Here is a 27,593-nt window from a genome sequence, read left to right as displayed (position 1 = left end):
TTATCACAATTGTTACTTATCGATGATAAAATTTGAAATTAGATCGATAATTAACGAGAATTTAATTTTGCTAAAACAAAATTTCTTAATTATTTATATTAAAGACGAGACAGATTGTGACATACATTTTGCTTCAATTGCTTTTGAAAATTGTTGATCTTTTGTTTAATTATTTAGATGCCTGGAGAAGTAATGATTCGATCTATGCTACTTACAAAGAATAGAATCTTTTTTTAGAAGTCGCGATTCTTTCCTCATGATAAAAGACAATGTAACAGTAGTATAAAAGAGTAGTATAAATGGGCATTTCGTATGTGATAAAATCGACGATAATAAATGTGCTGGTTCATTTAATTCGCCCCTCTGATCGATTCACGACGAGGTCTATTTACAAAGGGAAGAAACCTTTCCACGCAGAATGATAGATAACAGCTTTTCTACGACATAAACGATGGTGCGAAACTACACGATCTCGTCGCTTACAAAAGGAATTTTGTGAACGAAAAAAAGTTTTCGAAAGAAACGGAAAGACAGCAGTGGCGATATTAGTCGCAGATATGCGAGCAATGTTGCATATTTCACATAATGAAAAGAAACAAAAGGGAACATTTCTTCATCTCATATATATTTTACAATGATAAGATAAGGTGAAAAGTCATTCCATCTATGCAGTGTTCCAGATTTGCCGTTTCATCTTTTACTAGTTCTTTCAATGATTAATCGCGTCATTTTTTATCTGCAAGTCTTTCCATAAATTTCGAAAATAAATTTCTCTAATAAAAGTAGCGATTCGCTGGGATTTAAGATATTCCGTTTAATTACGTAATTGTATGGTATAATCTTTTTAAATAACACGCGATTTTATTTGCTTTTAATTATCATACAATTATAAACTTCGAAACGAATAATAAGCTTGCGAAATTGAAACGTGCATAAAAGTTGTTAGAGTTTTGCACTTACGCCACGCTAAGAAAATAAGTTTCGCCGTTCGTGTTAACGAACACTCAAGAGCTCCTCCTTACGTTACGATGCACCTTGATATCAGATATAAAGTGCTTGAGGACCATGGGGAGGCATCACCTTGTCACGTCTAACTGTGTCACGACGATCTCATACTTCAAGTCAAGATAAAATCCTGCAAGCGGAACTGATTTGTCAGTACATTGACGGTGTGCGCATATGTCAGAAATATCTATATAAAAAATAGTTTTCGGAACAAATTACATTTTCTCTAGTTTACATTATTATTATTATGTGAATGTGCATTTATTCGCAATAGACAAGCATTTTCTCTGCACCGTGTAAATTATCTAGGATTAGGAAGAAGGGTTCGAAGCGCGGTAAATTCATAGCGTAAGATCAAGGATGTGTTAAAATAGCTTTCCACGAAAGGCCTCCCTGGAAACCTCGAGATCTGTGCAACGGTGATAAGAACCGACCGCAGAGAATGTGTATGTGCTGAATTATGAAAGCTGGCGCCACAGATAATCGATTGTAAGAATAACCTTACGCGTAGATGGACGGCTAAAAAGGCAAAACTTTCCCAGTCACTTAATACCTTGCCCTCAATAAGCAGCTTTACTTTTTTTTTGCAGCAAATAATATAACGGAAAAAATACGGAAATCAGTGCGAAAGGGAGGTCTTGGTTCATTGGACCATTAAATACGATTAAATAAGTAATGGAATAATTTGATTGTTTTACACATTAGCGAAGTTTTATAAGATTACTTTTACTTTCAATATTGATTTATTTCTGGCTAATGACAATATATTATTATATGCATTATTATCGAAATTTATTTTGTTTTATTTACTTCTTTACATTGTTATTTAAATATCTGCCTATATATTATATATACATTGATCAAATCTGTTGCATTTCAACATGATAATAGTTATTTTGGTTCGCGCCAGTTTGTGTAACACAGATTCAAAGGGAATATCATGTTTCTTTGACACAGGTTACGCGGATTCTGTTGCACCAAAGTCACACAATACCTTTTCCATTATTGTATTAAAGCAAATCGCTTTATTGAAAATGTTGCACGGTCCATTTTTATAACAAGTACGATCAAAAAGTACGTAGTTTATACAAGCATCTAATCTGATAATTAAATAAAAGAATAACATTTATTTAAATAAATCGACGAACACGTGCACAACACATTTGCATATTTATTTTTTATTATCCTTTTTAAAATATTGTTATATTAATATATTTAAAATACTATAAATATTAATATTTTTTTATAAAAACACACCATGTCCAGTAAACAATTACTGAGCATGTTGTCAGCATGAAATTTGTATAAAGGTTTACGTAGTGAAGAGATGTGTTAACTACATATTTTGTCACGCTTTTGGGGGGGGGGGGGGAATATCTACAAATTTAATTGTCAGACCATGTACAACTACAATTCGAATCAGAAGATCCACCCTTTGCTTTGAAAAGGAAATGCCAACGTATCATCTTTATTATAGAGCTATTGTCCGAAACGCCTATCCACCGTTAGACGAACTGCTCGTTCCTCGAAGCTCTCTGAAAGAAAATCTAACCACCCTCCCGCTCAATTGCCCTCCCGCAAGGGTGGAGGAGTTAAGGCAATTTGTCTAGAACGTCCCCTTGCAAGCGTCGACGCGTCGAAAAAAAAAACACAATAAAAGAGTGCGCGCATGTTTTTTTAACTTCAACCATGGCACTCAATTGTGCCATGATTTTGATGACTCAATGCGATGTATCAGAGTTAGGCAAACTTACGAATAATAAATAACGAATGAGAAGTAAAGTTATATTTGTGAATACAGAACGTATTTCTTTCTAATTTAAAACAAAGCAACTTTTGAACTATTAAAACTAATGAATAACATATATTAATTATTATTATTGAAGAAATGTTATATATTAAATTTTTTAATATGTTTCAACAGTGAAATTAATTGTCACTGTATCGAAGTGATACAAAAAAAGTTAAAAATTTATAATGCATTAAACGATTAGGCATTGAGGGGGTTTTTGAAATTCAATATTATACTATATTTTTCATTTTTGCAATTATTTACACGTTTTTTATTTTATATATTTAAAACAGTTTAAAAATTATTTTTTTTTTAATGGGTTATATGTATCATAGAAACACCGAGATAATATTTTTAATAGCATATCTTGAAAAACTTAGAGTATTAATTTGCCTTCTTCACATTATTCCCATTTATCACAGTGACTTTAATGAAGACAGAATAATTAATCAGTTTAGGATGTGGCTTGGATTCATTATGATTTGATTTATTATGAATTCATCTCTACTAGATCATTTATATCAAAGATCAATATATCATGATGTGTTTATAAATTGTCTATGATTTATAACCTTCTATCATCAGAGAAAGAGAAAGAGAAAGAGAGTTGGTTGTTTTGCCGATATTAAAGCTTAAAATTAGTATATTATTTATTAATTCACAAATAAAAACGTGCGGAAATATCGCTTTTGAAGAATCGTGCAAATTAAATCAAATATCCACAATCAATTAATTCTCTTTCAAAATTCAATAAAATTTTTATTATATTTTTATTAAAATCTTTATTATAAATCTTTATTAAAATCTTTATTATAAATCTTTATTAAAATTTTTATTATAAATTTTTATTAAAATCTTTATTATAAATCTTTAACAAAGAAAGACAAGCATAAGTGAATAAAGTAGATAAGCGAATTTTGTCACCTAAGCTTCTTTATTTAATATCATGAATTTGAAATGAGAAATCGTCTTTAGAAAGTCAAATATTAACGGAAATTTCTGTTTTAATAAGAGACAGAAAATGATATAAGAAAATGTTCAGGCAATAGAATGTCAAAATAGCTGAGCATTTGGACAGTAAAAACATTTAGATAATGGACTCTCTGTTAATAGAAGTTCTACCACCGTTTATTTGTATCATAGCGAAACAAAATTGACGGGAAAAGGATAATATTTTATCTTGAAGGAAAATGTTAATATAATGAACAATTCTATTGCCCACATAGGTGGACACATAATAAATGAACGTATAAATGTGCGTCGTTGAATAATAGTGTCTAGGGAATTGCGATAATTTATTGCAGCACCGTGTTTTATCAGGCGAGATTCTTTTGGGAATTATAAATCACATCTGTGAAAATAATGTTTTTTTTTTTTTTTTTTTTGCGAAAAGGGTCCCTTTGAAGAGCTTTTTCCTTGACTTTCAACAATACATTGAACATTGAAATATTGATTAACGAAAATATTGAAATGTTACCTACATCAAAGGGTTGCTTCTGCTTTTGAATATATTGTTTGATTTAATATTTAATTTAATATTCAATTGATGTGCATTTACATCGTTTTTTTATGACGATTTATTATTAGCAAGATTTTATCGAGAGAAATTATGTATTATTTATAAATATAAAAATATAACAAATATTAAATAATAAAAGTATTATAAATGTGAAAGTATGAAATATACTGAAAATTTAGTTTAACACAAAAAACATCTGAAAAATACAAATGTAATAATATTCTTTTCCTTCTACATAACTTATTTTTATTGTAGCTCTATTTTAATGGCAATTTAATTGTAGAATTAATCACTGTCATATACTTAATTGGAATTTAACAATTTCTTTGGAGATATTTTTATTCATACGTTTTGTACATAATTACTTTTACATGCTATTAATAAAAAATAAAATTTTTTTTTGTGCGCAGGTAAAGCCGTTCCCTTTGTCGAATTAACGGTGGCCCATGCTTCTGTTCTCACGATTTTGGCTATCAGCTTCGAGAGATATTACGCCATCTGTGAGCCATTGAGGGCGGGGTAAGTACATAAATAATTACAAAAAGATTTTACGTTCCGTATAACTTGTTTAACGAATCGAAAGCGAAAAATCAATAGTGATACTTGTCGGATTACGTACGTATCTCAATCCGATTCTCAATTTATGTTTGTAGATATGTATGCACAAAAGCAAGGGCGATCTTCCTTTGTTTCTTGGCGTGGGTGGCAGCCGCGCTATGTACAAGGTGATACGAGAAAGAGAATTGAAAAATACGATAATTCGCTTTATTACTGCTTTCTTACTTTGTCGCCGCCCTCTGCTACTTGCCTGCTTTTTCTTTAACTAACGCTTGTTGTTCTTTTTTACTTTACTCCCTTCATATCCCGCTTTACGTCATTTTCACGTGACCGTAATACAAAACCACTACCTACGAACCCTATTAACTTCTCCCGTGGAGACATGTTCTAAAGCATAAGCAAGGGCCGGTCAGTCGCTCTTGATTAAAGCCTATTTTAGATAAATGTCAGACTGAATCCGGGAATTCTATTTATACGATGACTTGCGAAGACTTTATAATTATAAAGAAGAGAGAAAAGTTTATTATAGAGTTGTAATTATGCGTTGATGAGAAATACAGAGATAGTATAAGTTTGTTTAAAAATGATTAAAAAGAAAGAAATATTTCATTAAGGATACCAGAAATAATAGTGAAGAAGAGTAAAGAGTAAGTGAATTATAAGGTCTCAAAGATTCTTATATTTAGAATATCTAGAATTAAATTTGTCAATTTGTTACGTGCATTTTCTTAAGGTATTTGCAGTAAAAATTATTTTATCACATCTGCTTTTTTATCTGAGATATAAAATTATGTTATGAAAATATCTCTGTTAACACAATAATAATATATAATATCTATGCTAGTTATGCGCATAAAAAGATATGTGATGTATGCACATCCAAAATTTTCAAACTTTTTGCCGAAAATTCGTTAATTATTCACGAATTCTTAAACATACAAATTACATTTTTGCATCGTTATAATGCTGCTTAAAATGAGGTACCAAATTTGCCAGCAACGTTACAAATAATTTAAATATAATAATTTGTTGTGTTTTTCTCTCACGCTCTCTGCATTATAATTTTATGTTGCCATTTTCAAAGAATTTAACTTTATAATATAATAATATTTTCCGCTCTCTCGGACCTTTTCAAATATAAGTTGCGTTTCGCAACCAATCAAGCCGCTAAAAGCTTATCGAACCATATCCCTTGATACACATCATAAGCTCTTGAATTAATCATTTGTACACGAAAGCTACAGAAACTATAGAACATTCCAAAGATAATGAAATTTTCAATAATTTCAAAAAAATTAACATTAAAGCATGAATAATCTGTTATGTATTAAAAATTTTATTCGGATTAAATCAGTTGTTTAAAGTTTCACACTCTTCGTCTTATCAAATCTGGCTGAAACTTGGAATCTGTTAGTTTAATGCACAACTTGTGCATTAAATGTTATCTATATGCTAATAATCGTTAACTTACTTTTGCAAGAAACTTACATGAGATATTCCGTATAGAACAGCTTATTATTTTTGCATAACTTCTAATAAATTACGTTGACAAATCCAGCGATTAAATTATTTCAATCTTATCACTTTTATTGCTTATTAATTGGATATATAATTGAAAGAAGAGTTGGATATATCGCGACTAAATTGATTATAAAAACTGTCGTTAAAATTAAAATTTGATTTCGAAGTACATTTTACGTGTGATATGATTCAGCATCAAAACAAACAAACAAAAGATTCAGAAACGATTAAAAAATCCTTTTACAGTAATATTTATGATAAAAATACGTGGCATAGTTCCACACGTGTATTTCCTTTATTTGTATAAAGCTTCTACTTATTTGCAATGCATGTACAGTAAATGTGCATAAAGTAACGGTTACCGCAAGCCGCACTCGCACGGCGCAGAACTGTGAATACGTTTATATTGAATTGTGTAACAAGCTGCTCTTTTTAGCATGACTGTTCCGCTTGAATTTATTTTAAAATAACTCTGTAGTCGTTGCTTTTCATACTTTCAGATTTATACCAATTTTCTGTTTTTGTTTAAATATTTGTCCAATGTAAAGAAACAAATATGTTTGATTAAAATTAAAGTTCAGATGAAATAGAGGCGTTCAAGTTTCGAGCCATTTATACTATTTTGCAAAAATTGTTTAGATACGTTTTCAGCAACAATTAAAGATTCGAATTTAAACTATTGAAATTTGTTTGATCGGCAGAAAATTCATTTAGTGGATATTCATTTATACATGTCAAACATGTTGCGTATATACGTGCATAGGAAACGGAACAGCAGGATTTAGTTTGTGTCAGCTTAAAGCTTAACGCTGAATTACATAGATTTATGACATTCGCTCTGTGCATGTCTTAGCGATGAATGTTGACTCGACGAGCAGCTGGTTCTGTCTTGTAAGAGGGAGATTCATTTTAGAAAGTCTATTAATTCTTCAAGTTTGAACTAAGCTGTTTATCTTTTCACAAATTATGCAATGTGTCAGTTGTTAGAGGATATAAAATGCGCATGTTGTGCATTTTTAATGCTAGAATTTCTTGGCGCTATGTATTTTATATTTTAAACATAATTTTATAATTTAATTCGTTACACCTTTTTTTAATACAAGAGGTATGAAGAAAAAGGGTTTATATCGAGATTGTTTTTTATCTTTCGAATTACTCGTCAAAAAATGTTATGAATACGAAACGAGATATTTGTGACAAACATTAAAGGATCTGCTGTATCTTCATTTTTAATGACAAAGTTAACAGGCAGAACATCAGCGCGCAAAACAACACGTTTCGCTCGTATTATCCTAGAAAATATGTGTCATCTGCAGAAACTACGTGCGTTTATACGAAATTAAGAAATTCTTCGTGGAAATTGCTCAGTTGTACGTACTACAAAGACTACAAACACAATCGAGCAACACAACTGAATCTCTTTACCGCAAGATGCAAAACGTGCATATTGACTGACAGATAAGGCAAGTCGCAAGCAAAGGCATTGCGTATAAAAATTATTCTTATATAAGAATATTGCATTGCGAGAGTCTACCTTGTAATAAACGTCTATATAGAAATCTACGCAGAATAAGTCGCGGCGAAAGACATAAATCCGCACGACATCCAGAACGACTTTTTAAAGATTCGTCTTCTCGAGAAAGACAGCTGTTACGAACATTACGGAAGATGTATCCTGGCAACAATGATACGATCCCATCACAGTAACCGTCATTTTCTACGTATTACATGTTCCCGGCTGGGTCGGAGAGCATTACAATGCACTGATGACAAAAAGATCAGCAGCGCTCTTTCGCAATATTTACGCGGGATCTAAAGTTTCAAAGTATCGGAATATTAGTTTTTTTTAAGAGTATTAAAGTCTACAATGTCAAACGCAAGACTCGAGCCAATGCGTTGGCACGTCGAAAAAAGTGCATCAAGAGGGTGGCCGGCGCTGTTTTCGTAAAAACCTAGCGAAGAGAAAACATGCCGGGCAAGGGCTCACTAGCAGGCTTTCATCTCGGATCAGTGCATTAAACCAGCACTATCAATGAACGGATCGTCAATATCAGCGATTGTGTCCTCGTCGCAATTTCTCTCATAAAAAGGAACCCTGCTAAGTTCGCTAATAGCGTGCTTCGCTTTATATATATATATATATATATATAAAATGCAATTATTTTCCCTTTCTCGATAAAATAACTGATATACATGGATGGTTAGAGTCATGCAAAATAAATTGCGCATTGAATATTGAACAGATATATATAAGACTAGAAGGTTCATTGTTACGTCTGACAAAATGAAATCTTAACAAAAAGGAGGCTTATGTATTAAAATTTATGCTTTACTTTCATGGCATCGTTAGCTTTGTTAGTCTTTTTAGGCTTTTTAGAACTTGTAAATTGAGCTTTAGGAGTACCAATAACAAGATCTTATTTTTCATCTAATTTTTAATAAACTGCAACAAAATTTTAATTTTAGATTTCAAGTAAAATTTAGAAATCTATAAAGTCTTGCAAAAAGATTGTAAGCTACACAGTAGTTGTGTGATGGAAACATAAATCATATATCCTTGACAGATGATAACATGCTTTTATATCCTTTGTGTTGTGAGCCTAAAACATTTTATAGAACATCGTAGAGTCTTGAAACTATTGGTTTTATGATGTCGGCTGCATATGAAGTCGCGTTCTTTCTTTTGGAATGCACTTCAACTAAAAATGGTGAGTGAGGAAAAAAAACGAAACGGGCAACCGCGATTTTTGCTCGATAAATTTCAGCCGAGCACATTTTTCTCTTATACTCGAATGCCTCGTGATGAAAGCAGATACATGTCCACACTTTCTTAAGATTGCAGATTTGCCGCGCGTAAAGAAAGTATCGTGTGCAAACATTTCTTATGAGAAAATGTACGGACGATGTATGTCGCTATTCGAACGCACGTCATGTATAGCACATGTCTCGAGCACGTGTTACGCGATAATATTTAAAGCGAGAACTTCTTTCGAGAGTTTCTTTGCGAAACTCCTTATTGCAACCTAACGTGCAATCTCTCATGCTTGGCAAGAACGACATGATATTGTTGTCAGGAGCAATATTTAAATATTCACTTTTTCTTTATTCACATTTTTTAATCCCTTTGCCTTGAAACGTTTAAATAAAAAATTTTATACAAGACAGAATTTAATGGCAACACGAGAGACATTTTTATTAAAAGAAATGACAGAGAAATTAAACTCGCAGGTGGGTTTATCTCTGTGGTGTCGGGATTAAATTTTCAAGAATAACCAACAAAGCCAATCTTCTCTTTATAAATGCACGTTTGAAAAAGCGCAATAGAAAGATTCGATTTTTATTCCATAAAGTTCAGCTCGCCACTGTGTCACCTTCACACACTCGCTTTTCCCCAGATAAAAGCTATTACACACTATAGTGGAACCGCACACGCGTCATAAAAGCGATATCGTTCGTAAACCACTTCTCGCAGAGCCTGCGTACGTCGTGTACGCGTTACGCGTTGATCGATGTCTCTCAGTCGTCAAATACAAAGAGCCTAAATTTATAGCCACTTAGGATTAAGTAGGAAGCTACATTCTAACTAAACATTGCGATATTGTTAAAATCGCAAATTAAATACCACGTGCCACGAAAAGATTATTAATCTCGAATAAAAATTAATAGCGTTGTTTACTTACGTTTTTATTAATCTTCTTCTATACTTCGATACGGCATTTTTATCACCGCATATTCGAATTGTAGTTGTTTTGATCAATTTGGAATATTTTTCTTGGCGAAACGAGAGAGATCATCATACATCACCATTTTCGTATTTTTAATATTGTACATATTTAGCTTTGCATTCAAACTCTAATTGCTTGAAATTAACGGCAAAATATATAATTTTGATTTTTCTTTAATCAATTTCAAATCGACTATAAAATTTGTAATGAAAGAATAATTGAATAATTTTGAAACATTCGATATACAATTAAACATGAAAATTTTTGAAACTTGTTATTTATAAATTTTTTTGATCTACCTATTATTTTTAGTTTATTTCATTGCGATATAATACATAATTTAAAATCATAATTAACCGACGTTATACGCGCAGTGTATAAGTAAAATAAAGATATCAATTAACTTTCTTTGAAATATTTGAAGGCATGATAAACGCAGAAATTATTTTGCTTCTCAATGATTCTCAGCGGTACGAACTTTAAAAGTACTTTAATTGCTCGACAAAGTATATCTTAGCACAGATTACACTCAAACGAAATTAGTAGCTCCCGTGTGGTATTTCTCCTTTCGAATATATACTGCTTAAGCGGTTTCAACAGCGTGAGCTGTTGAACAGAGCTTTGAGAGTAAAGCAGCGATTGAGCTATGCTACAAATTGTATTACACAACTGAGCTTGAAACCAACCGGCATACCAAATTCAAAGACGATTTTCTACCCTACTCATTGTATTCATCGACGCCTATATTTCACACAAAGTAGTATAGCGCATATTTATTTCGTTGCATTATGCAGATTGCAAAAATATGCGGTGCCTCTTTGCATACCATTCGTAATCGGATTCAGTTATGCAACACAAACTGCAGATGTATGTATACTTTTAAGAGTTTTCTAGGATTCTACATTCCGCAGTTATTTTAATTTTTGAAGTTAAATCTCTTCAAATTGATTGATTCAATATTTTAGCGTTTAAATTCATGCTAAATATAATTTAATTGTACTTGTCTATTAAAATTAAAATGAATGCGAAGGTAGAAAAACGATAATATAATAATTATATATTCCAGAGAGAAATTAAGAGAAAAAATTAATTTATCACGTGCTTTTGCACAAAGAAGTGCATCGACAAAATAAACTTTCTTACTTCTATTTCACAATGTTCTTACTTCTATTTCACAATGTTCAATCAAAATTTTTCATTCCAATTTTAAATTCTATCATGACAACATCAGAAAATTTATGAAGGAATTTCCCGACTGAAATATTCTCGTGGATTATACAAGGATTTAGTCGACACGTCTCACGGGGTTCTTAAGAAAAGCTGGATAATCGTATTAACGGGATCGAGACACAGTGACGTGGATCCTTTGGTCTATAAAACTCAGTGTTTTTCCGTCAGAAGCACGTTCTCGGATTGTAATTTTGGAGCCGTTGCGACACGACGTTATTGATGGCAAAGGAGAAAACAGCTTGCGGGAAACCGATAGATCAGGAGAAATTGGAAGTGTGCATACGATAACAAAAGTCGCTGTGCAACTTACAGAAGAGAAATTGACATTAGCATCTGTTCATTTCCACTATTGTTGCTATGTGCTATGTCGAAATGAGAAAAATACTGGGACAAATGAATCAATTTCCGACTTCGCCCCGAGAACAAAATGCTTCGAGCATGTATGTCGTTGATGCACTACTGGATGGAAAGTTTGAAGTGCGTGGTTTTTACACGTGTAATTTTTTCCACGAAGCGTAACAGGCACAAGTGTGCGAAATTTTGTTTTTCCAGTACGCGAGCTCGTACGAATAAAGCAATAAAATTGCAAATGCAAATTACAATGCGGCTTATTGCACGCCCGTAAAAACTCGCTTTAAGTATACCCGCAGTTATTTTCGCCGATCTCTCTGCTTCCGTTCCACTTGTAAATCAAAACAGTCGGGAAATGTTTTTGCATTCTCGAGTGATTTTTGTGAAAAATTAATTTTAAGACTAACCACGACACGGCTGCTGTTAGAAATCACTTTTTCTGCACAATTTTTATTTTATTAATATAAAGATAATATTTTTTTGTTATATTTCCTTCTTTATAGCACACAAATATGTATATACATGATATCTCGTAATTTGAAATCATTATTCTAATAATCTCTGGTTAATTTAGAACCGATTTTTTGAAAAAAATGACGAAGGGAGCTGTTGTTTGTTTTAACTTTTCCATTTTCAAAACGTTATGTGTCTTTCTAACTATGTAATTCTATTAAATTAAAATTTTTAAGTAAAATTTAAAGTTAAAATTAATGAAAAATATTTTATTATTTATTATTTATTTTAATTATTATTTTAATAATTTTATTATTCTCCATTTTAATTTGTAAAAAATCTTTCTTTTAAATAGCTTTTAATTAGAAAATTGTTAATTCTATGATATTTTTATTAATAGCAATTGCGATCACTAAAGGTGCACATGAGATTAAAATTTGACATAAGCATTTTGATGGTAAAATACTTGATAATGTTACCATTTATAAAAGAAGTAATTAGTAGAATTTTTAACCCAACATATATTTCTTTAAATAATGTGGAAACATTATTTTTAATATCTTAACGTTTGTTTAAAATAGGCGCTGTTGAGTAAAGGTGCTTATGTTTTGCCTTTGTAAATTTTGTAGTTAATTTTACGTACAACAGCTTTTAACGTACACCAGTGCGCAATAGTGCAGGCAACCGAATTCAAGATTAAATTCAGCGACCAAATTCATTAGAGAATCTTTCATTAAAATTACTATCGCAAATTGCTGTAATATCGTGCATACAGAAAATAAAACTTGCAGTATAAAATGAAGTTGCTTTTTAGAATTTGGAGAAACATACCAAAAATATAAAATTACAGGTATGCAAACTAGTTAGTTTTAGAGATGAAAGTGTACTTCTTTTATCTTCTTGGATTACGTTGACAGCTCGTAATTTCGCGAACAACTTTAAAATCAGCTTTACATAAATACTTACATGCTTTACAGCTGTACATATACTTACATGCTTTCTTGCGAATTCATAAAATTTTGCTGTCGCTGTAAGCCATAAGTAATGCACAACTTGATGTTATCTTTCACGAAAAAATATTATTCCTTTGTCATATATTATGTATGAAACAAAAATTCTAGAATCTGCATTTTTATATTTCATATAGGTATTAGCTGTTCAATATTTCTAAAACATTAATAAGAATGAAATAATAAATGGAAAAGACATGTCACAGCTTTCAGTGCTATTATATAATAAATAGAATTGTCCTAGAATTGTAATTTTTATTTTGACGTTAAATAAGATTTTTTTTAACATGAAAAATAAAAAGCGTGTGCCGTATTTTCTCATTAAGTGTAACAAGTTTATGACGTACTTTCATTCTAATTTTAATTTTTCTATATTTCAATTTCCTATGGTAGATTGAAAAGTGTAATTCCCGTGAAGTCTTTACCGTTCAAAAATATTTACCTATAGCAATCATGAATTTCATAAATTTGAATTTCATATATTTATAACAATTTGAAAACAAGATCGAGAAAAATGTTCCACTGACAAGTTTTGAAGAGTTTCAGCAAAAATCATATCTCGCGTCATTGAATATGCACAACGATGCGATTCAATGATAAATTGTTCCAAAACTAGTTCTCACGTAAAATCACTCGTTTGCTTGTCTCACGTAAAATCGAGCGATTTTACGTGAGACAAGCAAACGCAACAACGCAATTTCAACAGGATAATGCATAACTGTTTCGAAGTTTCTCAGATTCGTCAGTTTATATAACTCAATCAAGTTTCATATTTAGATAGTTCTAGATAAATACAAATTTTGCAAATATGAAAAGAAAGTATATAACACAAGATAATTATATAATAATTTACATATTTCTAATGACAACATATTTGTTTCTTTCTTTTATTTACAAATATTCGAGTAGGCTTTAAAAGAGAATTGTTGGCAGAGCTGTTTTATGATGGTTCTAACAAAAATGATAAAAAATAATTATTTATATTTATTATAATGCAAACTTGATTTTTCACTCAATTTTTCTGAATAGCAACGAAAAAATTTATAGATACATTTATTTATACCTTTATAGATACATTTGAATGAGTGAGAATCGAAAGGACCTAACACAGGTGTCGGTACAACTTTCTACTGCGCTTTTTACTTAAGGGTTAAAAAGACCATCACTTTTTTTACACGTCGCGTCGAAATAAACGGCGGCGCGCAATTATCGAAATCACATTTCACCAAGCACTCCGGGAAACTCGATACTACCCTATCCTCGGCGCGCGAAAATTGGGTTCGATCTGTAGTGTCCCGTGTAAAGTGTCAGAACCAGAAAAAAAACGCGATATTCTGTTTCACCGCGTGGGAAAGTGATTACACGGAGACACTTGCTATTTCCCTTCATCTGTACTCATAAATTGATAAAAAAAAAGATTTTTTTACTTTACAATTTTAATTCGAATATCTTGAAATTTCTTAAATCTTGAATATTTACTTTGTAGAAAATTACTTTTACATGGCATAGGAAGTATTATAAATAAAAGGCAAAAATTACATTCTTTAATAATCAAAAACTTTAATAAATAAGCTCAAAGAGCTCAAATACAATATTATTTCTTTAAAAATAGATAATATTTTTAAAGAATTTTAATAATTTTAAACAAATTAATAAAGAAACAAAAAAAATGAAAGAAAAGAGTAATATAAAAATATTTTATTACTTTTTTTGATAAAAACATCTTGCGTTACTTCGAGAATTTCGACTTACTCAAATGGACAAGCGAAACAATCACACCTGTTGAATCAAATTACAAATTAATGACAGTTGTTTGCAATAATAATTTCTATAATTCTAGAAATCAATAATGAAGAGTAATAATAAAAAAAATATGTAGCATTATTATATTAATAATCAATATAATAATATCTCTACTTCTCTAGATTACTAAATAAAGTTTGCTGCCAATCGATCAAAATAATTTTAAAACTATTGAATAAAAAATAAACCTTGTTACATCAGTAATTAGTTTAAAGAATAAATTTATATTTATGTGTAAATTATTCTAAGCATTCCTAAATTTAATTCAATATAAAATAAAAGTTTAAAATTATTTTTGTATAACTTCTGACAGTTATTTTTTTCAATGAAATTATGTTGACATCGATAGAATACTCGAGGCATTCTAGTTAAGAAAGAAATTTTATTTATGAGACAAAAATTAAAAACTACTTTCTTTCTTGTTGCGAATCTAACATGCGCGGCAATAACTTCTCCGATATGGATCATCGACACTTTGTACATCGTTGTGAACGTGAACAGTGTGCGCGAACAAGATGTATAATCGTCTCAATCAACAGAGCAAATAGTGATGCAGATAAAGTTTTGCGGTACGCATCTATCTTTACCAAGTTAAGACACGATTAAGCAACGTTGGAAAAGTAAACTGTCTAAACCATCTAAACACATCTTAGCTTAGTGATGGATCAACGTATTACAAACTGCAATTTGTCTTTATCTCATCAGCTTACGTCTTCGTGATCTCGATCCATCTTACTGAAGAGCATTTCCACTCAGCTATTCTCGATCTGCCAAGCAATCAAACGTCGAATTGAACTCCGTCTCGCTTCGCTGCCTCCTTCTTCTGTCCGCCTATCGCTTCGTCGAAGCCGAGAAACAAGTGCAAACTGAAATAAAGTGCAATCTCGCTTTTTTTTCCGATTGATTGCAGTCCGATGATCTGGGTGTCGCAGTATCGCGAAATGGGAATGACGAGTCACGGGCTCGCGCAGGGCGCAGTCGGGAGCGATCAGCAGGAGGCGGCAAGTCAGGTGAATCGCGTGGCGGTATGCCTGACGCAGGCCGACACCATCGCCAGCGTGACGTTCTTCCTGCTGCTAGTGTTGCTCTTCTTCGTCGCGCCGTTCGTAATACTCGTCGTGTTGTACTCGCTTATCGTGAGACACCTGATTCGCGACTCGTCGACGTCCGGCAACATCAGCGATTCGTATCACAGCCGCGCCAGAAGGCAGGTGGTGTACATGCTGCTGACGGTGGTGGTCAGCTTTTTCGTGTGTTTGTCACCGTACCGGCTCCTTATCTTCTACATCGTGATAGCGCCCGCCAAGCACATAGCCGCGATCGATTCCGACACCTTCTTCGGTCTACTCAATTTCTGCAGGATCATGTTCTATTTGAACAGCGCCGGCAACCCGATACTGTACAATCTGATGAGCAGCAAATTCAGGCGGGGTTTCCTGAAACTGTGCGGTTTTGACAGCAAGCAAGGGACATGTAGAAGCACAATTATCGGCACTAGAAGAATGATGGCGCATCAGCAGGAAGATCTGAATCAGGAAGAGAACTTTTTATGATTGGAGGATCGAGAGATTGGTTACTGTGATTTGCTATCAAAGTCGCAACGCGATGATACGCTCTTGTAAAAAGTGGCCGATCAATGACATTTAAATTAAAATACGAGTCAACATTAGAGAGAGACTATTATCGTTAAATGATCTTTTAAAGCTGATATACTTGCTGAAACAAAATGTGGATGTACTGAAAAATAGCACTTGCATTAAATGGATATGAAAGTATTGGAAAACTATATTTGCCATAAAAGAATGTATAGAAATATTATAAAATTATACCTATCGTGAAAAAATATGGAAACATTAAAAAATTATATTTGCCATAAAAAAACATTAAAGTATCGGAAAACTGTGCTTGTTGTAAAATAATGAGGAAGCATTGAAAAATTCAAACTTTTATTTTTATTTGAAATGAAAATCACTGGAGTAATTCTCTGAGTAATTCTGAAAAAGGCAATCTCTGGCAACCTAAATTGATTGTTTCGACATGAGGCATTAACTTTAACAATTGTGTACCCCAGAAACAAACAAATGATTTATTTACGGGCGTGATTACATCCGAAAAGTTCGGCTTTAAATAGTGTGATCCCTTTCAGCATAATTGCAAGCAATTAAGTGGAGTCTGATATATCAAACATGTCACGGAAATATTTCTTATAAATATCTTTTTAGAATAAAAATACATGAAACTTGTTCACGAGAGTATCCCGTGTCAAATAATTTCACTCTTATTTTCATAAATTATACAAATTTTTAATAAGAAATATGCTACATTTGCATATAAATCGTTTGATAACGCAGAAAAAGGCTTTTGCCAAGATATTTTATCAAAATGTCGCGATGTATTTTAAAGAGGCTTAACGCTGCACAGCAGGCTACATTCACACAGCATTGTAATAATTTGCCGAAAGCTTGGCTGCACGCACGACGCACACACAGGCGCGGCAATAACCGATCTTTATATCTTCCAACACATTTTAGTCCCATACTGCTGATGGTGACCTACGAGGTCGAGGAGAACGGCAACGGTACGTACATCCCCACGTGCTTAACCATGGCGTCGGAATGGTGGATGACGGGCTTCATCGTGACGACGATCGTGGTGTTCTTCGTGATCCCGCTGCTCATTCTGATCATCCTGTACACCGTGATCGCGCAACACCTGATGGAGAATCCGGCGATAAGCCGCGGACCGGCGAACAATCTGCTCAAGTACCGCAGGCAGGTGGTCCTGATGCTGGGCACGGTGGTGCTGTGCTTCTTCTTTTGCCTGCTGCCCTTCAAAGCCTTCACGCTCTGGATTATCATCGTGCCGCCCAAGATGGTCGTCTCGCTCGGCATAGAGGGCTACTACAGTCTCCTGTACTTCTGCAGAGTGATGCTGTATCTGAACTCGGCGATCAATCCCATTCTCTACAATTTGATGTCGACGAAATTCAGGGAGGGCTTCCTCAAGCTGTGCTGCCTGCGGTCGAGCAGACGGAAGAACACGTCGGGACGTACGGCGACATACACGACCGGATCGACAAATTACAGCAGCAACCAATCGGACTTCTGGCGCAGGCAGAGCAGCAACAAGAGTTGCAGCGTCAAGGTACCATGCAACGACCATGCGTCCGAGAAACAGATCAAATTGCCTTTACTCACGGCCGTCGTGGCCGGGAGTATCGTTAAGAAGAAGCAGGAGAGTTACGTTTAACCCTAATTAAGCTAGAATCATTTGAAAAGCGAAATTCGAAGCGAAATTCTTTCTTTTATTCCGTCGAAAAATGATTCATCCAGCTCTGCTGTTTTCGAGTCTTTCATTCCATTTCGTCCTGCAGAGCCATTGTTAAATTTTTTATTACTTTTCATCCGGGCAATTGGGATATTTTATTGAATATTTTACACGCAATGATCAATTTAGCAGGTTTGGTCTAAAAAGTGAAACATACAAATTGACAAATTGTGCAATAGCGAATCGAATTTTCGGTCGGTTCTCCATACGTCGTCGTAACTCTTTTCAATGCTCTTCATCATAGCATCCCAGTATCTCATATATGTGATGACAATTGAGTAGATTATTTATTAATATCAACTAATTTAATTATAGAATATCCACGAGTTTAGTAGCGATGGATAAGAAATAATTGTTAATTAAATGTTCACTGAATGTTACTATGTCAACGTTAGCTTGTTAGACATGATTCACGAGTCTAAATGAGATTAGAGTACAATAATTGTATTAGCCACTCTCTCGCTGTGACATAATCACGATAACGATTTAGTTCCTCGATTTTATACGTTATATATTGTGTACGTTCATATAAAAAAAAAAGAGCTACGTGATACGGTAAGTATTAGAATAAAAACGACTCTCTTCCAGGCATTAATAATGCGTATAAAAGGCGGGATACGCGAACCTTTCGTTCCTAAATGCTTTAACCGTGATAAATTTAATGTAGCTTTAATTAAGCAGATATGTAGATGAGAGAGAACGAAGCGTGAAAACCGCGTTACTGCAAATAGCAGATTTATTTTTAATAACTGTCTATTATTTTAACATTGATTATCACTGAGACCGTTTTGTTGTATTCTAGGAATCAGAAATTCGTTATTCCATCGACGGAATCAGTGATAAAGTCCGACAGCAGAAGCAAGATATTGTTAATAATCGGCACAAAAGTGAAAAAGAAATTGCAAATTTTATACACAAATCAGAATTTAATTGAATTTTATCTGGGGCATATTTTTATTGTACGCGGTAGGTATTTATGGTAGGTATTTTTCACACGATGCTGGCATCTAGAAAGAAATACTTTTTAGTATAGATTTAAAGTAATTTTTTTGCTTACGTAAATTAGCAGATCCTACGCGAAGTAGCTCGAGAAGCTTCTGTGCAATTGCCATAAAAATGCTCATATAGAACTTTTATGGAATTTTCGCATTTTAACATCAGCTGCATCTCATTTTTTTCTGATAAAATAAAAGTCTGACTTAGATATATGTATGTACATAATTGATGTTTTCATTGTTAACGATAATTCAAGTCAACAAATGCCCACCCTGCTCGAAGGATCGCAGCGCAGTTAACTGTTTTAGTGTTATCCTTTTTTACACAAATGTTCTTTAATATCAAAAAATTAACGTATATATTTTTGCATTAATTTGAATATTTGATGAATTTATTATAATACATTTAAAAAAATAGTTTGTTTCTATTTAAAAAGAAACTTTTTTATTATTGTACTATCCGATTGGAAGTTTTTATCCTAAATCTTTGGACACAATCTTAGTGCCGAAAATTTATTTGTATTACAAAGATCTTAACAATAATATATTTTAATTTTATAGGAACCAACGAAACATTAACTTATTAATTAATACTTAATGTTTACAAAAAAACTTGAAATTTGATATCTGTTAACGTATCTGCGTGACAAACAGAGCGCGAAAATTGCGCCAATATCAAATCGTAGGATATATTGGCATTTTCTATACCGCTTAATATGTGTTAAGCCGGCTCTGCTCCAATCTATTACATAATACGCGCATTCGGCAGAGATAATGGTTCAGTCGAGCAACAATATTCGGGCAGAACTGTTTAAATCTGAGGATATAGTTCTAAATTAATCACGTTCAATTGACGCCCACTCGTTATCTCTGCTAAACGCAAGCGTGCCTATTATTGCACTAAAGAACAATATACAATGCAAAAGTTCCACGCGTATAAACGTGATACAAAGTAAATCAGGAGTTCGCTACTTTCGTTTCTCTCAATTGCAAATTCATATGTTTCAAATCTTTTTAAAATTGTGTTAGAAAGCATCGTTGTAAATAATTCTTTAGTTTTTATTACATATATTACATATATTGAGATAACAAAATTTCAATCAAATTTCTGTTAAAATAAAGTTTACTTAAAATTCTCTAAAAACTTGATTTTCATAATTTGCGTAATTTGCGACGTTACGTAACCGTGGATTTAATTCTCCTAGTGAATGTTCGCATGAAGAGAGACTATTTTCTAGATCATTAAGAAGAGCTGAGAGAAAATGCATGACTCTTGATATACAAAATCGCATACTTTCTTTGAAATTAATTTTTTTAAACAATTCTCTCGCAGATCGAAGAAAATTAATTCTATTTGAAAAAATCCTACGCAAAACATTATTTTTTAATACATATTTGACAGATCAGTATTAATGTAAAACAAAATATCATAGCTATCACATCTTATTAGTGATTAAAATACTAGTCTTTAATTGTTACAGAATTATTTAATACGATCCTCGGAAGTTGAATTGTTTTCGCGAAACTATTATAACTTCATTATTCACACAGTAAGACAATAAACAAATATTAATTTTTGCTGTAATTGTATAGTAATTGTAAGTTATTCCGAAATAGTTCATTAAACTAATTCAATTTACAATATTTTTTGTTAAATTTTAAGAAGCAAAATACTATATTATACGTTGGCAGTGTATGTTTCTCAAAGTTTATAAGATGTAGAATCTTTAAAAATTGTTATATATAAAAGCAAATATGCAGAACATATATATTATTGAATTTATAATAAATAATAAATTATAAAGTTTTTTTTAATGCGCATATTGAGCCGGCATCTTATTTGAATTTATTCTTGCAAAGCTCTCAAAAATATTGCCACAAAAGGCTCACATATTATTTATCATACAATATTGGAAACATTGCGTTTCCAGGAACATTTATGTAATAATCAGTTGATTGATAAAAATATTGAGAGAATTGTGACGAAATGCGATTAATTTCTATCAAATGAGATTACATGCAGTGTGCCATATACAATTATAAATTTTTGACTGTGCAACTCCATTTATTCCTGTTTATTTGTAATTACTAAAATAACGTTGCGATCTGTCGTTTCGTTTTCTGTAGATCGTAAATAGAGAGAGACATCTTATTTTATTTAAAAAAAAAGTGTATGGTTCTGTAGATATCTTGTATAATAAAATGTTTTCATTAACAATCTGAAATATATCTCTTCGCACTTATCGACTTAAATTAGTTATCATTTTGACAGAAACTATATATGTAATCACAGCTACTATGCATATCAGTCATTAGACAATATCCACAGATGGATAATCATTTAGAATGTAATTTTTTTTTTACCTATTTGCGCTTGTTCGTCATACGTCGCGCTTCACAAAAATAATATCATTCGCCAAGTTATCCGATCGCTCAACGAACTTGTAAACATAGTATCCCCGTTGTTTCATCATATCGATCATATACTGCTTTATATCCTTTATATCTTTTTTCGCATTGTGTATATATTCCACGGAGAGAACCTAAAAAGTACAGATATTTCATCATCAATGTGACGTAGAAATGATTTACACGCCGTTTTCTCAGGCGAAAGAGACGCGAGTGATCTCGCGACAAACGCAAATATGAAGATTCAATATGGATCGCGCTAAAGTTGTAGGTACGTGCCTTTATGTCCACCTCGTTGAACGGAATTGTCTCTAGTACGTCGATCTCGTTACCTTCGACGTCGAGACTGAAATAATCGACCGTCTTGACTCCCAACGCGGCGATGTAAACTGACAATGGGAAGCACTGCACGCGAATATGCTTGCCCGTGTAAGCCACGTCGGGCGAATTTGTAGGCGCATCCTGCGTCGTATTTTCAGGCTCGTGTAAACGTCCCACGTTTTTCGCCATAAGAAAGAACTTCTGTAATTTCGAGAAGCTCGCATTTTCCCGTCGAAATTTGCATAGCATCCACGCATTTACATATTCAATAAATCAGAAATCAAATCTCTGGCTTCGCGACTCTGATAATATTGTTTCAAAGTCATCATTAACGATGACAACCTATTTCGCCATCATTATTTTCTTACCACGCTAGGGCTGTTGATGACGCTAAGACATGTCGGCGATAGGTAGGCCCTTCTATTTTTTTGCAACATTTTTGTAAAATTGATAGGATCAGCTTCTATCAACAGACCCGACCATCCGTTAAATCGCTCCAAAAACAACGTATTGCTACGCGTTTCCCCGTCATACGCACCGCACTCTATGAAAAATCCATTTTTCTGTAGAGAGCAATAAATAAAATTTAGTATTTATTGGTACGCAGAGAGAATCGATTGAGTTATTTTACATTCGATGAATTGTTTCGAAACGCGAATTCGTTTATTACATTTCCCATGAAATTGTGATAATTGTTTTACTACCATCTCATTGAGAATTTCACGTATCACCGTCGATTGCCCCATCGATGGATCTTCGACATTTGGTTCTTGAAGATCATACGACTCGTTCTCATTATGATTCCATATTATCCAATTCTGTCGAACGTCCGTCAATAGATTTTGAAAGGCCTCCGGGCTCAATGCGAATATATTTTTCTTGTTATACCATTCCTCACCTAAATAAAATTTGATGATTAATTGTTTTTTAGTCATTATTTGGAGTGTCGAAATTTCCTACTTTCACAATGATGATGAAATTGTTATTAATTCATAATGTTGTTGCCATGTGCTCGGACAAGTAACGTTATTCTCTAATTAATCGCGTTTCCGTTATAACTTTAAACTCATTAATTCTCGCTGTATATTATCGTTTCTGTTCTGTCTTAAAATCATACGTCCGTTACACATCTACATACGCACACCCCCTACGCGCGCAAATGTGCCTCCTCTCTCACTTTTCAATCAATAGTTATCCGAAATTATATACTTTGTATCTGTCGACGTTTGCAGTTGTCTCTGTATTTTGCGCGAAATAAATAGGTAAATCACATTCCTAGTTTTTATCTCTAACTATCTTTTTCTCTTAATAATGTCGACTCGAATTTCACTAGCGACCAACGGTGCGACCGCGCATCTGCAGCAATTATCGAACACTTTACAAGATCATTATTTCTATAAACATGTACAGAACAATGCGCAGTATGTTTGGTACGTAACAGATGGTACGTGAACATTGTATCTCTGAACAACGTGTTCTAATTATATTTACAAGTACTACAATCTAATAAATGTATCGATATGTCTGAGTGACGCAATCAGTAATTTTTCCATGTTAAAATTCCATTTTCTTAAAGTGAAGCTTTACATATGTAAAATTTATTCTACTTTTATTTGCAGTATCAAAATTCTCTTTAAAAATCCTTATTTGTTATACGAAACATTATACGATTGAAGCAATCAAAATCACAAAATTAGGTATTAGAATTACTCACCGCCCGAGAAGTTGTACCATTTGTTCATCACTGTAACAGCGAGATAAGAAAAATAATTCTTTTTTACGAATTATAGTAAAATAAAATTCTTACCTTCTTGATAAAGATTTTCAGGTACATCGTCCAGGTATGTGTCATATTTCACTGTCTTATCAGTTGAATGCCATATGAGAAATATGATGAAAATGATACAAACCAACGCAATCAGGAAAGTCCATTTTCGTTGCCAGCAATAATTATGAATTTGCGTCTCTATGCGTTGATAATTATACATGTCGATTAACTGAACTTGACTATGAGAAGAGAGAGCTAAGAGTGACACCGTGTCATTTCGTCCACGTGTCGCAAAGAAATGAAACGCTAATTCAGCAAGAACACATCGCGACTCTCGCGCTCTCTTATCATCAACGCTTAGATTTAGTGTTATGAAACACAATAAGCTCAATAAGCGATATTTTAACCTATCATATTGCAATTTTTTTGTTGGTAAGGACTGCTAATTATTATGTGGCACTGTTATGTGTTTAGTTGTAGACAAATAACATAAAGGTAAGTAGCATAAATAATTATTTATTTAGGCTAGCCTGAGACAAATGATGAAAAATAGAGTAAACAGTCTATTCATATAATAAATTTACTTGTAATTTTTGCACAACTTGACCACTTTTATACTCTTAGAAAATCGTTCGATAAAATTTTTCGAAAAATAAACGATCTTTGTTTACCTAATTTATTGTTTCACTTTACGTCTATTGAACTGAAATCAAAATTAGCTCGTCATTTGTCTCAGTTTAGCCTAACAAATAACAATTCTACACCTTTTTTGTAAAGAAAGTTTAGTTTACCTTTTTCAAGAGTCGACTGTCGTCGGAATTTTTAATTCTGAATGACTTCTGCTGATCAACAGTTGTGGATTTTGTGGCAAACACAGTTTGTTAGAAGATAAAATTAAAAGATGATTGAAAAATCACTCACTTGATGTGCGGCGAACTTCACGTAACGATAACGTTACACGTGAATACAGCGTATACGTGTGCATACGGCAATACGGAGCCGTTGTAAATCAGAGGAGAACACATTGCGGTTTCGACACGAACAGGATAAATTTAGCACGAACAGGTCACACGAATCGTGTCACGGTATGTGTAATGCACGTGTTAGTTTGCAATGACACTTTCGGACATTTCCAAATGAACGGCGGAACAGCGAAGCGAAACGTACACTACGATATTCCGACTATGAATATCGGTTGATATCGAATGGCGTTGATATCAACCTCAAAAATACTCTTGCCGTATTTGTAAATGTCTATATATTGTATGTACATATATATTAATATTACATATACTAGGTGTTTCAAAATAAAGTCTACTTTCAGAGAATAGATCTTGTTCGATAGCTGTTCCGTGGATATTCGATTAAAATTTTATTTTCACGCATTGAACAATAGATTAAATTTCTTTATCGTGTTTGCAGATTTTTTTTTTGTAAATATTGCTAATACAATTCACATTCGCGTAAATTTACAAAGTTCTGAAAAAGAGAAGAGAAGAGCAAATAAACGATAATTAATGCTTCAATATTCGGCAGGAACAAGTCTGATATCCGTCAAGCAAAACTAATTTTTTGTTAGGAAAGATTCGTAAGACGTGATTATTTACCACCGCCTTCAAAATAATAATGTTAATTCATTAACAACAGTCTTTAAACGAGTATAAGGGTGTTGTGGATATTCCGCTAGGCTCTCGTATCTGTCGGAACTTGTTGTCTAATTGGAATAATCTCATTACAGTCTGCTATAGTTCTGATGAAACTTTAACGTCTATAAGTACCCCTTGTTTCTATCGAGTTAATACTTAATTATAAATTAAATTAATTATAAATTAAAAGGAAATTAAATTAAAATAATTTCCTTTTAATTTAAGTAATTAATAATTAAAAATAAAAAACTTTTCGCATCGTCATCGGTCTGATTACTTCTATTTTTTCAAGACATCCTGTATATGCAAGTGCTTGTAGCACACATGTGAATACTGTTTTATCATATTACTCACAAAAACCAGACAGTCATGTAGTCTCATAGACACATATACACTCAGAACACGACGCATGTGTTAATTGCGAAACTCTCATCACGATAAATTGACTTATCTGTCATTAATGAATATTAATTTCTGATATCAAACATGTGTTTTTTGTTAAACACGGAAGGATAATTTGTAAGGAGTAACGATACGGACGGGGATCTTTTTATATAAGAATACGTGTCGCCTGTTTTTTACGACTATATCGTATAATCGTATTAATCTGATACGTAATACTTAATACATGCGATAGGTGATGACTCAGAAGATATCAATAAATAACATTCTAACAGCACTCGAAATAGCTTTTCCAATTATAATAGATACTTCCTAGCGCAGCGTTGATCAATAACGCAAATTGCGCAAATAATCGAAGAAATTTAATTTTAACTCTGTTAAAATAGATAAGGAAATTAAGACAATCAAATTAAACAAATATTTGGGTAAAAATATATTGAGAGATTGAAAAAATATAACACACTACTGAAATAACAGTTCGTTGCTGACAAACATGTTTTGCAATTTACTACAAATTGATAAAAAAAGAATACCCAAAATAAAAATGAAAACATTCTTTGTAATTCTTTATTAGATATTTTATTTTATAATAATTAAAAATATAATACATTTTAAGCTGTGGAAAAAATAAAAAAGTGCTGCAACAGGTGGCTTTAACTTTACTCATATAAGTTTTTATACATAATCTCATAATATAAACATATTTTTTATTTATAACCAGTATTTCAGTATTTCATTCATTCAATTATAAAAGAAACAATAAAATATATTTATTTATTGTTTTTGTTTATTTTTTCATCTGCGCAATATTTCTTTCTTAAAAAAATACCTTTTATTAATACACTGTACACATTCTCAAATGTGATAAAGAATTAAAAATACATGATTATTCTACGTTATTGATAAAAAAAGTCAACTTATATTTTTTTAAGAAAAATTGAATATTAGTGCGCGTTGTAGCGCACAATTTTCAAATTGTAAATACTATATGTGACATCTGTTGGTGCGTGTAATAAAAAAGTATGTGTTTCTTTTTCCGTCGACAACGTCATCAGTTTTCAACGGCAATTGGTGGTGGCGACCAAGATCTATAGAGAGAAGGTTACCTCACGCGCAAAGAGAGACGAGCGGCAAGAGGGGCAAATGCTGAGCGGGGCGAGCGGCAAGAGGGGCAATGATGATCTCATCGACAAACAATAGCTGTCTCTCTCGCACGCTTTAGTGTTTTCTCTCTCGCTCCTTTAATATAGAAATGCTTTGAGTTTTTATCGAAAAAATACTTTTATTTTGTAAAATATTGATAGTACTGAAAATTGCGAAATAATAATGGAAAAGTAAATTAGAAAGGCGCTATAAATTACATATATTGCAAATTATAGCGCTAGATATTTAACGTTTATAATGTTAAATATCGCTGCAACAGATGCATTTGTAATACAAATTGCTTTGTACTCGTATTTAGACTGTAATATCAATGAAAATAAAATATAATTTGGGGATATACACAAAAAACATCATTTGTAAAGTAGTAAAATAAAAGAAAAAATAGTACATATTTAAAAATTATTTTTAAAATAATATTTACTGTTTATATGCATTATTTACAAAAGAAATACTATAAAGAAATTTATTTTTTATATTTAATTGTGAAAACCTCAAAAATTGTCAAGAAATTGTAACTGAAATTCATAAATGTAAGTACTATTCTAGGGTAATATAAAAAGCATTATACACAAATTTATTATGATACAAACTTAA

At 32.4% G+C, this 27,593-nt stretch overlaps 2 protein-coding genes across 16 annotated transcripts in view; one reads left to right on the top strand and one right to left on the bottom strand.

The window, feature by feature from the left end:
• The window catches only part of ETHR (ecdysis triggering hormone receptor), an 86,781-nt gene that overhangs the window by 56,062 nt on the left and 3,126 nt on the right, over window positions 1–27,593 (top strand). For 5 of the 11 annotated variants that reach the window (XM_067351371.1, XM_067351375.1, XM_067351373.1 and 2 more), the window contains 4 exons: window positions 4,727–4,835; window positions 4,970–5,041; window positions 17,499–18,111; window positions 19,097–21,514. In XM_067351371.1, the coding sequence (XP_067207472.1) occupies window positions 4,727–4,835; window positions 4,970–5,041; window positions 17,499–18,111; window positions 19,097–19,228 (926 nt within the window). In that variant the 3' untranslated portion in view covers window positions 19,229–21,514. Of the gene's footprint in view, window positions 1–4,726; window positions 4,836–4,969; window positions 5,042–15,877; window positions 18,713–19,096; window positions 21,515–27,593 lie in introns of those variants that run through there. The other 6 variants (XM_067351370.1, XM_012374062.2, XM_012374064.2 and 3 more) reach the window with 6 other exon arrangements.
• On the bottom strand, window positions 18,848–24,956 carry LOC105676311 (uncharacterized). Of its 5 annotated transcripts, XM_067351386.1 has the most exons (8): window positions 24,579–24,956; window positions 23,827–23,985; window positions 23,734–23,763; window positions 22,724–22,917; window positions 22,388–22,582; window positions 21,978–22,220; window positions 21,654–21,832; window positions 18,848–19,472 (listed from the first exon to the last, which is right to left on the bottom strand). In XM_067351386.1, exons 3-7 carry the CDS (start codon window positions 23,759–23,761, stop codon window positions 21,671–21,673), a joined length of 822 nt encoding a protein of 273 aa, XP_067207487.1. In that variant the 5' UTR covers window positions 23,762–23,763; window positions 23,827–23,985; window positions 24,579–24,956; the 3' UTR covers window positions 18,848–19,472; window positions 21,654–21,670. The 5 variants fall into 5 exon arrangements, with proteins under 5 accessions (XP_067207487.1, XP_067207488.1, XP_012229499.2 ...); XM_067351387.1 differs by lacking the exon at window positions 23,827–23,985; XM_012374076.2 differs by lacking the exon at window positions 24,579–24,956 and having other exon boundaries at window positions 23,827–24,529.

This window comes from Linepithema humile, chromosome 3 (assembly GCF_040581485.1).
Source record: "Linepithema humile isolate Giens D197 chromosome 3, Lhum_UNIL_v1.0, whole genome shotgun sequence".
In the NCBI taxonomy this organism is placed as follows: Eukaryota; Metazoa; Arthropoda; class Insecta; order Hymenoptera; family Formicidae; genus Linepithema; species Linepithema humile.
This window is presented reverse-complemented; position numbering and strand designations above follow the sequence as displayed.

Bases quoted from the DNA above. Each gene is read 5' to 3' on its own strand.
- LOC105676311 (XM_012374076.2), bottom strand. From the start codon at position 24,007: ATGTATAATTATCAACGCATAGAGACGCAAATTCATAATTATTGCTGG. The intron at 22,221-22,387 runs GTAAGAAAATAA...TCGAAATTACAG, and splicing joins TCATCAACAGCCCTAGCGTG to AAGTTCTTTCTTATGGCGAA. The intron at 21,833-21,977 runs GCACGTACCTAC...TGTACTTTTTAG, and splicing joins TCAACGAGGTGGACATAAAG to GTTCTCTCCGTGGAATATAT.